At 43.3% G+C, this 13,074-nt stretch overlaps 1 protein-coding gene across 1 annotated transcript in view; it reads left to right on the top strand.

Annotated features, from left to right (window-relative positions):
- fhl3a (four and a half LIM domains 3a) overlaps positions 1-11,623 on the top strand; it is a 53,323-nt gene extending 41,700 nt beyond the window's left edge. Inside the window, exons 4-6 of the mRNA XM_052143469.1 lie at positions 8,334-8,503; positions 9,690-9,876; positions 9,970-11,623. Of these exons, the coding sequence (XP_051999429.1) occupies positions 8,334-8,503; positions 9,690-9,876; positions 9,970-10,121 (509 nt within the window). The 3' untranslated portion in view covers positions 10,122-11,623. The remainder of the gene's footprint in view (positions 1-8,333; positions 8,504-9,689; positions 9,877-9,969) is intronic.
- Positions 11,624-13,074: the final 1,451 nt, after the last annotated feature.

Below are 13,074 nucleotides of genomic sequence, written 5' to 3'. Positions count from 1 at the left end.
TTCATGCTAAAAGCATATTGTGACTAGGGACGATTAAGCTCCGAAAAGGACAAATTAGAACTATAAAAGAAGCCCATACAACTCATGCACTTTATTCCAAGTCTTCTGAAGCCATATGACCTAACTGGCTGAAAATGAAGTTGTTATTCCCTGGAATTTCCTAAATGTGAATAATGACTTAAATTTTGGCCTGTTCATCACACAAAGCTATTGTATGGCTTCAGAAGACTTGGAATATATTTCATGAGTCGACTGTTATAATACTTTTAATGGTGTGTTTTGGAGCTTGACAACACTTGGTTACTGTATACTCTTAATGCATGTAAAAGAGCAGCATAAATATTCTTAAAAAAATGTCCTTTTGTGCTCAACAGAAGAAATATATCATACATGTTTGGAACCTACATTGAGGTGAGTAAATGATAATAGAATTTTCATTTCGGGGTGAGTTATTCCTTTAAAGTGATTCAAGCAAACTTCGATTCTTAATACAAGCAGTAATACTGCAAAAACGTTCAGCCACAGATTTACCAAAAAGATTCCTGATTCACATGTATAACCTGAGGCCTCCATTTGTCAAAGAGAAGCACATGGTTAGTGGTTGGGACCTGATGGTTTGGATAAAACAATGGATGGAGTGCTCTTATTCATAGAATATACTTTTCTTGACACAGACACATATTTTGGGATGAGTTACTGCCGCACTCATGCAATGCTTTGTGCACACAGTGAGACTCTATTGTAACTTGATATTTCTTCTAAATGTCTTTCTGTTATCCTGGGGATTAAGAACTCTATCTTTCGCTGTCTGTGTAAAGCTTCAGCGATTTTGGTAATGGGGCCTCTTGTTGGTCTACTGGTCTTTTGATCTGGATTACGTGTGAATGCTTAGTGGATTATTAGTGGCAGCCTTTAACCTCGAAATAATATGATGGTCCTTAATCGCCATGTCATGTTGTCACTTTGAAAGCTTAAGGGAAATCCCTGCAATAAGTAGTCTCAGTTTAGATCTCTTAAGAAGCATAAAGTTGTCTTTCAGCCTGTATAAACCAACTGCTGATTATCAGCTGGTCCCACAATGGTATACTTGTAACTTTCAGGAGAATCTGGGGAATTACAATGGGCCTCCACTCCTATTATGATCCCCTGGTGGTTCCACACTTCCATTGACTTGTGAGTGAACAATGGCAAACATTAATTTGCTTTAGTTTTGCTCCCAGTTTTGAGAGCATTCAAAGTAATTTAATTTAGTATCACAAGCTGGCTTTGATGGTAGTTAGTTATTAACAAAATTCATTGCAATTAATAAACACAATATATACCACGATGTAAGTGCTTTCTTGTCTGAGAACAGTAGGTTTATAGGGCTGTTGCAGAGCCAATGTTTTCGAACCAGAACCACCTGAACCAGTAAAAATAATTTATGGAACAAAACTTACTTATTTGCCTGTCAAATTGCATTGAGTTGCTTCTTAGAAAAGAAAAAAATATATATGTAACCGTAATGTAAACAAAGCATTTCACAGTATAATGATAAAAATGCACATTTAATGTTTCCCTAAGCCTAAGTGGGATGTTGACTAATTGAAATATCTAGCCCTAGTAGTTTGCATTTTCATTGCAAAGGGCATTAAATCTCTTAAACCCTCATTCATCACAATATTAATCGTGGCTATCCACTTTGCTACAGCAATCATAAAGCCGCATTTACATGATTTGCTGCTTTGAACTCCACATGAAAAGCGTTTGAATATAACATCTTGTTTGCTTTTGCACTGGCACTGTCCACGTAATGATACTTCTTCCTAATAGTCTGGAACGCGATGCAGGGGGAAATGCTGATGCTTTATTCCAGCGGGTCCTGTGAATTCAACCACCCTATTCCAACAAGTGTTGAGCACTCACACGGAGCTAAATAAAATGTCAGAGTTTAATTTGAAAATTAGTAAACGCGTTAATCACAATTAAGAAAATGAACACATTAAACATATTTAATTAATAGCATGCGTAAACGCATTAATTTTGACGGCTTATAAAGTTGTAGATCTTGTGATAACATGGTCTGAGCTTTCTCAGGGGTTTTCAAACTGGGGTCCAAGTATCCCCAGGGAGCCACAAAGGAGTGGTAGGGGGTCCGCGAAAAAAAGTATAAAAATAAATTCAATTACATTTAAATGTTTTACCTAATGGTGTATATAGTAACTCTAATAGTGGGTAGAAAATATACATGTTAAACTTAATACAAGAAAATATTGTCCAGATTACATTGTAATCTCTCCATTTAGCTTTAGTATAATATAAAATGTAGTTATTTAACTAAGCAAAAATCATTATTTATAAAATCATGCTTATTATTTATCTCACACAGTACATGAAAATATAACCCTGCCTTTTTATTTTTTTTTTTTGGAGGGGGGTCCCTCATATTTGGGGATCTTTGGCATCAAAAAGTTTGAAAAACCACAAAAGGTCTTCATATACATATATCATTGTATTTATGCAGTATAAGTAGTATATAATGCAATTTTCACTTTCAGTATATGATTTAGGTTAACATATAAATGGCATCCTGTTTCGGAGAGATTTGGCTTGCTTTTGGGCAGGGCTCTGCCGAACTGAAGAGTGCCCTTGTGATGGTGATGGATATTAGTGAACTATTTATTCTCAAATTTTTTCCTTTCATTTGCACAAAAGCAAAAAAAGTGATAGTTAACAATGAAACTGTAATTTGACAATAAATCAAATTACGCCTGCCTGCCACGGTCAGCGTGGCAAGCAGGCGGTCAAATTACGGTCAAATTACGGTAGTTAACAATGAAACTGTAATTTGACAATAAATCAAATTACGCCTCGCCTGCCACGGTCAGCGAGCCAGCGCCCACGCCTTCCACTGTGAGCAAGCCAGCGCCCACGCATGTCACTGTGAACGAGCCTGCGCCCACGCATGTCACTGTGAGCGAACCTGCGCCAACGCATGTCACTGTGAACGAGCCTGAGCCCACGCATGTCACTGTGAACGAGCCTGCGCCCACGCATGTCACTGTGAGCGAGCCAGCGCCCACGCATGTCACTGTGAACGAGCCTGCGCCCACGCATGTCACTGTGAGCGAGCCTGCGCCAACGCATGTCACTGTGAACGAGCCTGCGCCCACGCATGTCACTGTGAACGAGCCTGCGCCCACGCATGTCACTGTGAGCGAGCCAGCGCCCACGCATGTCACTGTGAATGAGCCTGCGCCCACGCATGTCACTGTGAGCGAGCCTGCGCCAACGCATGTCACTGTGAGCGAGCCTGTCGCCTCAGAAATCAGTGAGCCAGTGCCTGTCGCTTCAGAGGTCAGTGAGCCAGCGCCTGTAGCCTCGACCGTCCCTGAGCCAGCGCCTGTAGCCTCGACCGTCCCCGAGCCAGCGCCTGTAGTCTCGACCGTCCAAGAGCCAGCGCCAGTAGCCATGACCATCCAAGAGCCAGCACAAGTGGTCATGCCCGTCCAAGAGTCAGCGCCTCTCGAGCCTCCCAAGGCTCCTCCTCCCGAGCTTTCCAGAGCTCCGCCTTCCAAGCTTTCCAGAGCTCTGCCTTCCGAGCTTCCTGAGCTTTCTAGAGCTCCGCCTCCCGAGCTTTCTAGAGCGCCGCCTTCCGAGCTTTCCAGAGCTCTGCCTTCCGAGCTTCCGAGCTTTCCAGAGCTCCGCCTCCCGAGCTTTCCAGAGCTCCGCCCTCCGAGCTTTCCAGAGCTCCGCCTTTCAAGCTTTCCAGAGCTTCACCTCTCCAGCCTTCCAGGGCTCTGCCTCTCAAGCCTCTCAAGCCTTTCAGAGCTCCGCCTCTGAAGCCTCTCGAGCCTTCCAGGGCTCCGCCTCTCGAGCTTCCCGAGCCTCCCAGGGCTCTGCCTCTCAAGCTTCTCGAGCCTTTCAGAACTCCGCCTTTCGAGCCTTCCAGGGCTCCGCCTCTCAAGCTTCTCGAGCCTTTCAGAACTCCGCCTTTCGAGCCTTCCAGGGCTCCGCCTCTCAAGTCTCTCGAGCCTCCCAGGACTCCACCCCTCAAGTCACTCGAGTCTTCTAGGGCTCCGCCCCTCAAGCCTCTCAAGCCTTCCAGGGCTCCACCTCCCAAGCCTCTCGAGCCTTCCAGGGCTCCGCCTCCAGAGCCTCTCGAGTCTTCCACGGCCCTTCTCCCCGAGCCTCCTATGGCTCCACCTCCAGAGCCTCCTACGGCTCCGCCTCCCGAGCCTCCTACGGCTCTGCTCCCAGAGACTCCAGAGCTTCCTACGGCTCCGCCTCCCGAGCCTCCTACGGCTCCACCTCCCGGGCTCTTTAGGACTCCGCTCCTCAAGTCTCTCGAGCCACCCAGGGCTCCGCCCCCAGAGCCTCCTATGGCTCAAACTCCCAAAGACTCCAGAGCCTTCTAGAGCTCCGCCCCTCGAGCCTCCTATGGCTCCGCCTCTGGAGCCTCCTACGGCTCTGCCCCCAGGGACTCCAGAGACTGCCAGGTCTTCGCCTCTGAAACCTCTTATGGCGCCACCTTCCTCAGCTCTGCCTCCTGAGCCTTCCTGGGCTCCGCCTCCTGAACCTCCCTCAGCTCCGCCTCCTGAGCTTCCAGAGCCTCCCTCAGCATTGTCTCCAGAGCCCCTCCCAGGCCTCCTGACCCGGCCCCTATCCTGTGGCCTCCTCCCAGGGCCCCTGACCCTGTTCCCGTCCTGTGGCCTCCTCCCAGGTCCCCTGACCCAGTCCCTGTCCTGTGGCCTCCTCCCAGGCCTCCTGACCTGGCCCCTGTCCTGTGGCCTCCTCCCAGGGCCCCTGACCCTGTTCCTGACCTGTGGCCTCCTCCTAGGCCTCCTGACCCGGCCCCCATCCTGTGGCCTCCTCCCAGGGCCTCTGACCCAGTCCCTGTCCTGTGGCCTCCTCCCAGGCCTCCTGACCCTGTTCCCGTCCTGTGGCCTCCTCCCAGGCCTCCTGACCCAGTCCCTGTCCTGTGGCCTCCTCCCAGGCCTCCTGACCCGGTCCCCGTCCTGTGGCCTCTTCCCAGGCCTCCTGACCCAGTCCCTGTCCTGTGGCCTCCTCCCAGGCCTCCTGACCCGGTCCCTGTCCTGTGGCCTCTTCCCAGGCCCCCTGAACCAGTCCCTGCCCTGTGGCCAGCTCCCAGGCCTCCTGAACCGGTCCCTGCCCTGTGGCCAGCTCCCAGGCCCCCTGAACCAGTCCCTGCCCTGTGGCCAGCTCCCAGGCCTCCTGAACCGGTCCCTGCCCTGTGGCCAGCTCCCAGGCCTCCTGAACCTTTCCTTGCCCTTTTGTGCCCCCCAGGACTTCCTGCCTGCCTTCTGTGCCCCCTTGGACTTCCTGCCTGCCCTCTGTGCCCCCTTGGACTTCCTGCCTGCCCACTGTGCCCCCCAGGACTTCCTGCCTGCCCACTGTGCTCCCTTGGACTTCCTGCCTGCCCTCTGTGCCCCCTTGGACTTCCTGTTTGCCCCTTGTGCTCCCTTGGTCTGTCTGTTTGCCCCCTCCCTTCTCTCCTTGGATGATTTTTTTTTTGTTTTTTTTTCTTTTCCCTTTTTTCTTTTTTCTGAGGAGCGTCTGGAAGCCGCTCCTTTGAGGGGGGGGGCTATGTCACGTTCCCCTGTTGTCTGCCCTGTGTTCTGTGTCTCACCAGTCTATTGTTTAGAACTACATTTCCCACAATCCACCTGCCGTCATCACTGCCATTTTGTCATTGTTCACACCTGTTTATCATTTGTATCATCCTGTCCTTGTGTATTTATACCCTGGTTCTTTGTTCTGTCTTTGTCAATCGTTGAATGTTGTTGTTAGCCTGGTGTGTGTTCCCTGCCCGAGTTTTCAGTTTTTGTTTTCATCGTGTTCATAGTTTTATGTTTATTTCCCCATTGAGGGTTTTCCTTTGTGTTTTATTGGTTTGACTGTTTTAATAAAGTGAGCTTGCATTTAGATCCGCTCTCCTCATCTGCTTCGCTGCCTCATTCGTAACAGGTGTGACTTAACTTCTCCGGTTAGTTTAATAAAAGGCTTTAATAAAAAACGTCCTATTTAATACAAAACCAGGGAGAGGCACTCTCAGGTGGAAGCGACCAATTAGCCAAATGTCTGAGACCAAATGCATAATAATAAAACTAAATCTTGGGTAGGCCTAGCCCACCTTTGTCAATTGGCCTATGTAACTTATTGAAATGTGATCTAGGATGCCTACCATTCCAAATAGAAGACTATGTCATACTATCAAAATGCTTGGTATAAGAGAGGGGAACATCTACAGGGAGAGACTGTAACAGGTAGTTGAATTTTGGAATTCAATTTAGATTAATAACATAAACCTTCCCAATCATAGATAAATATAATGAAGCCCACCTGCCCACGTCGATCAAAAAAAAAAAAATATTTTGGGGTCAAAATGAAATCTTAACAAAATCACACACATTTGCTGGGAATAAAATTTCTAAATATTTAATGCCCTGTTTGGGCCACTGGAAAGTGCGCTGCTGAAAAGCCATTACTGGGCAGTACGCTGTCAGAGACAAAGCTTCAGATTTAGACAAATTGACTCTGTATCCTGAGAATTTAGTAAAGGAATTAATAATTCTGTGGAGGTAAGGCATTGATCTAGTCGGGTCGGAGATGAATAATAAAATATCCTTTCTTATCATGGTTGCTAATGTTTCCAGGGCAAGACAAAACAATAATGGGGAAAGAGGGCAATCCTGCCGGGTGCCTCTGTCCAGAGTAAAATAATCTGAAATTAATCCATTTGTTTGTACCGCCACTACCGAGTGTAAAGTAACTTAATTCATCAAATAAAAGTATTACCGAACCCGTATATTTCCAGAAAAAGATAATCCCATTCTACCATATCAAACGCCTTTTCAGCATAAAGTGAGATGACAGTGGCCAGAGTCTGATCAGCTCTGCCTCTGCACTTTTAATATTCCCTTCCAACTCCATGAGTTCTCGTGCTTTGGATATTTTGGTGAATGATGCATACTTAAGTGCCTCCCAAGCCATGCCCACATAGGATACTGAGGACCAGTTGGTCTCCATATAGATATTGATTTCAGCCTTTAACATTTGTTGGAATTCAGGATTTTGCAAAAGGGATACATTAAAGCAGCAAAAAAATTTTTATTTTTCTCTGTATGTGGCAACACCTAAAATTCACCAGGGCGTGAATTTTCCAATTGAACAATCAACAACCGATTAAATGAGGGACTTAGGTAAAAATAAATCTATTCTTGAATAAATCTTATGGATTTATGAAAACAATGTGTAGTCTCTACCAGATGGGTTCAAAAGTCTCCAAATATCTGTAAGACCAAGATTTTTTACACATCCTGGGAAGTGTCAATGTTGCTCTAGAGGGCTTACACACATTTGCTTCACTATGATCAAGCACTGAGTCCATCAAAAGATTAAAGTCTCCTATTTTGAGTTCTTATTTTAAGTTCTTTGACAGATTGTCTTCCTAGAACAGTCAAGAATCTGAGTGTATCAAACCTTTTGGAAGGCACTAAAACCTCAGCTGAGCAAAACTTAATATTCTGGTGTTTGTTTGTGTTTAATATGAATTTCTTGGATATTTAAAATCTCATTAAGACAATTATTGGCAACACCCCTGAGTGCAAGGCCACATTTGTGGTCTTCAAGTAACAGGTAGGTCTTAATAGCTAAATATGTTATGGAATTGTGGTGGCGTAGTGGGCTAAAGCACATATCTGTTAATCAGAAGGTCGCTGGTTCGATCCCCACAGCCACCATCATTGTGTCCTTGAGCAAGGCACTTAACTCCAGGTTGCTCCGGGGGGATTGTCCCTGTAATAAGTGCACTGTAAGTCGCTTTGGATAAAAGCGTCTGCCAAATGCGTAAATGTAAATGTAATGTTAGCATATATGTTCATTTTAATAGCTGTTTTGCCTGAACAATTATATTGTTTTATGGTTATTTCTCATTCACACTGACATGACAACAGTTTTGAACATGGTAGAATGTAACTAATGTATTGGCTGACTTTATGAATGACTAAATTGCTGGTGAAAACTTTCCATTGCGTGTGTGTGTGTGTGTGCGTGCAGTGATCATGATGGGAGAAAGGTGCCTCTGGTTATTCCTTGCAGGGTACACAGGGGTGGGGTTAGGGCATCTGCTGCCTCGCAGGAACAAACTGAGGCCCCTTTGTACAATGGTGTACAGTAATAGGGAGACACGAGGTTCTCTGATGCCCTCGTTGCACGTGTGAGATGTGTAAATCGACCGCCAAAACTACAGCACCCCTTGCCAAAAATGTGTTCCCGTGCCTTTGTTTTAATGGTCTCTCTCTCTCTGTCTCTCTTTCTTTTCTCTCCCACAGGCACCAGGAAGCTAGAGTATTCTGGCTCCACATGGCATGAGAGCTGTTTCATTTGCAACAGCTGTCAACAGCCAATCGGCTCCAAGTCCTTTATCCCAGATAAAGATGATCACTACTGCGTACCCTGTTATGAGAACAAGTTCGCACCACGCTGTACTCAATGTAAACAGGTTAGTAGTGGGACGTTACTCGCAGCTCCTCTGTCTGAAATACGTAACCACGTGTTCCTCATCAGACCATGCACACATTCCTCCATGAAAATCAGGATTTTGACCCCGTTTCTCCTTCCTTTTACATATCAGAGACTCTCATGCTGGTCACTGATTAACTCTGGCTGTCAATTTCACATTCATTTCACACTGTCACCTGTTTTGACCGACCAAAGTCTGTTTGGAGGTGTCAGTGTCTTGGCCCTACAGCTTAATGAAAAATAAACAAAAAAGGATTTGTTGTCTAATACATCATATAGATCATATGATTATTTGTACAATTGTAGCATGTGTTAATAGAGTTCCTAATGAAAGTTTGCAAGGAGCATATTCATTTAATCCCAACCAGTCATTATGATAAGGATGATAAGGATACATAAACAGTCACTTACCTCACTACTTCCAACAAATCTTCTAGTATCCCTCCTCTTTTTCTCTCCATATTCATGTCCAGGAGAACAAAGAACTTGAGCCAAGTCTCATGCTGCAGTTATAGCTTCTAAAAGCATTTTGACACTTAAGTTGCACATAATGTATGCATTTTATTATTAAGTTTGATATGTTATATATATATATGTTACTTTGTTATTAGAACTAAGATAACTGACATCACCAACATAAACCAACTTAATATTTTAGTGGATGTACTAAGTCCGTTTTCACACAGCTGTACTAGTAGAGTAAACACAGGTATGGTGCAACTTCAGAACATTTACAATGGATGTATTCCTATAGGTTTGACAACCAGAAAGTGTCCAACAATGTTTGTCTTAACTTTGAACAGTTAATAAACTATTACAATTTCTGTGGAATTTTTATTTATTAATTTTTGCTTGAAAAGTGCACTCTCCTTAATATAGTTGCTACTTGGGTTGATATTTTGTTATCTAATGAAATTACATTCATGAAAAAAAATGTTGTGGCTTAAATGTCAAAATATTTTTTGGGGCCACTGTAAATTGATGCAATCTTGCCAGATTGTAAAGTTGCATGGCCAACAGCTGAGCTATTTAGGTCTCATGGCAACAGAGGGTTGGTAAATGACAAAATGTATCATTTTTCATGTCATTTATGTTGCCAAGTTACTTGATTTAGATCATATTATATATCGGAAGCTTCTGCTTAGAGAATACTGTTTGTGTCTCAGGCCTTGGCCAAAGGTGGTGTGACCTATAGGGATGAGCCGTGGCATAAGGAATGCTTCGTCTGCACAAGCTGTAAAGTCCAGTTAGCTGGCCAGCATTTCACTTCCCGTGAGGACAGCCCATACTGCATTAAATGTTTTGGCAACCTGTATGCCAAAAAGTGTGAAGCCTGCAACAAACCCATCACAGGTAAAGCGGAACATCATAAATAATAAAAATACTAGTGACACAATAAACCATCTGTATTTTTTTGCCAAAATATTTCAATCTTTTATGGTTTAGGTTTCGGTGGAGGGAAGTACATCTCGTTTGAGGACCGACAATGGCACCAGCCCTGCTTCACCTGCTCTCAATGCTCTGTTTCCCTTGTGGGTGCTGGCTTCTTCCCCGAGAGAGACGAGATCCTTTGTCGCAGCTGCAAAAGCAATCTATAGAACAGAATTCCCATCAATAATTTTTTTTCTATTATTACAAATACACACGCTTGCATATACATGCACACATCTCTTATTTCCTATCTCTAGATACGCCTATGCTGAGATACACAGCAAACCAGCAATCTATCCCCATATACAGCTGACTAAGCTTCACCAAAATATTAAAACATAGAAGGCTTCACAAGCACAAGCACAAATGCAAAACACTGGAGGCTTTAATTTAGCCACTATTTACAAAGAATAGTTTGATTTGGCAGAACAGGCTAGCTGGTTTCCGACTGGACAAATTAGACTATAAAAAGCTGCACCAAAGATTGCCGTTGAGATGTGAAAGCTATGCAGCCCAGCGCTAGGCGCCTTCCTAGTGACTGCTAACCTTTCTTCATTACACAATCCAGAATTAACTCTTCATAAATATGGAGGTTTCTTTGCAGAGATAAATATATCACTTTTATTTCCTTGAGATGCCTACTAGTTATTCCCATCTTCTCCTATTTTTCCTGGCCAGGCAGAACTGTCATTAGGCTTGCAAAAGTCATTAAAGGATGGATGTAGTGTTTGCAGCCTGTGATAGAACTCAAACAGATTCCTTCATAAACACCAAAAGGTCAAAACACATTTAGAATTGTTCTAACTACTCTGTGCCGAGCAAAGTGTAATAACAGAAGTGAATGCTTGCCTTTGGACATGTAAGTGAAAGGTACACTTTGAGAAACAGCCACTTAAAGTCGAAGATCTGAACATCGACTCAACATACAGTATGTGTAAGGGCGTAGATCTGGCTTGAACATTTGGGGGTATACATTTCCATTGATCATGGAATAAGTGACAGCAATATGTGTCAGAAAAGTTCAGAGACGTGGTAGAAAATAAATGAATAGAAGTGCATTTTTTTATACAGGTGGAAGACAGATTTGCATTTGCACTATGGCTTGAATTATCTGTAGATGCACAGAAACTCCAAGATACAGCTTGCATACACTGTACATACAGAAATAATGTACTATTATTTGTTCATATCCTGTACTTTCATTTTCTTTACAATTAATCATGGCCTCAATTTTTTTTACAAAAAGTCTTCTCTGTGTTAAGAGTGAATGGGTGATAAAACAATTGATGACGTTTGTGTCTATGTCAAAAGGATAGTATGCATGTTGTCTATCTGTTGTTTTTTATTTCAATTTTAGCTGAGATAATGATCATTGTTTATTTTCCATTGATGACATTTTTATTAGTTTTACGCTTTTTAAATGTAAAAATATATACTCACAATAAGCTTTGAAGCAGAAGAGTTAACTGTTGGCAAATGTGCATTTCTTACTACATGATTCAAGCTTTGAACTAAGGTGTGGAAAAATATACATTTCATATTTTAAATGTTTATAGATTGTTTATGATAAACATTTTATAAACTAATTATAATATTGTAATTGTTTTTCTGAGACTTGATTTCACATAAGCACCAAAAAGATATTTGTGAGTTAAATAAAAAAAAAATATTTGAATAAAACTGCTGACTGCACCATCTCGTTGACTTAGTTTAGGTGAAAGACTTTCGATTACATACCCGAGAGCCTACTACCCACAAAGGCCTTCAATCTTAGACTTACTTGGGGTTACCTTGTGCCTTTTAGATGTGTGTGTTTGTGTGCAAATATGCTGAGTGAGCTATTTCTTTGCCTTGATGAGGCATAAGAACTCAAAACAAACACATTGCCAGATTCGTTCCCTCGCAACACTGGTGAAGGTCTTCCTTTTCTTTTTCAGCTTTTTCACCAAAGAAGGAAATGGAAGAGGAGAGCGGGAGAAGGTGGGGGAGGGCTGGGGGCCTTGTGGTGGAAGTCGAGAGAGCACGTGGGAGAGAACAGCAAAAAACGAGAGAGAGAGAGAGAGAGGAAAGATTTTGGAGCTGGTCCATGACACTTCCATTAGGGTTCAGTTACATACAGTATACAGTGCAGAAGTTTATGGGAATAAGAAAGGGGTTGGAAGGCAATGGAGGAGGGTTAGGAGAATCACATGAGTGGTGGGTGAATCATTACTCAGAAAACTCTGTGAGAAAACTGAACCCTGTGAAGCCAAACATTCAAAACACCAACTGGAGTGACTTCTATATTTAATTAATCATAAACTGACGAAGCCACCAAACCTAATCGTGCCACTCAGATGAGTGATAAAACCTTAAAACTGAACTGATGAATAGAGAAATGTCTTTAATTAGCAAATGTAATGCATTATTTGCGCAAGGGGAATCGCATAGGTTACAAATAGTAGAGGACCTAGAACTGATCTCTGGGGGACACACCTGATAATAGAAAACTGGAGGGATTGTGTTACTGAAAAGACCTGCTGTCTGTCATTAAAGTAAGAAGTCAACCAGAGGAGAGCTGTCAGTGATGCCAGTTGCTAAGAAGCACAGATGAAGTATATTATTGCGGTTGAAGGTTCAGATGGAGATGTATGTTAAGGGGCTCCTGAGATGGTAGAGAGGACACCCTGAAGAACTAGCTCACCACTATGTCAAGGATGAAATTCAGAATTGAAAGACTTACAGATTATTTGAAACCAGGTGCAACTGTAGCTGAAAAGCTATCTCTTTCCAGCATATTGGGTTAAAATGGAGATTTAAAATACATGGACATCTCTAATTATTTAACTCCTCAGACTTTGTGACAATAGCAGCATGGTGTTTGGGGTGGGCTACTGGGGCTAAAGCCCTGAATGTTTGACATCTTGTATAATCACAAAAGTACCAGTACATGGGTATCAAGTCAATACTAAAATATAAATATATTGTCATATTAAGTAAAATATAAGTAATCATGCCTGTCATTAAACAGTATTGGTAATACTTTTTGGTACCCACACTTTGTCTGGTGGCTGCTTTTCAGCACTCATGCATGTATGTGCAAGAAGAGCGCTTGCAACTTGTGCTTGAGGCTGTGTTTTG

Source organism: Xyrauchen texanus, chromosome 15 (genome assembly GCF_025860055.1).
Source record: "Xyrauchen texanus isolate HMW12.3.18 chromosome 15, RBS_HiC_50CHRs, whole genome shotgun sequence".
Taxonomy (NCBI): Eukaryota; Metazoa; Chordata; class Actinopteri; order Cypriniformes; family Catostomidae; genus Xyrauchen; species Xyrauchen texanus.
The sequence above is the reverse complement of the archived record's forward strand: the minus strand, read 5'-3'. Positions and strand labels throughout refer to the sequence as shown.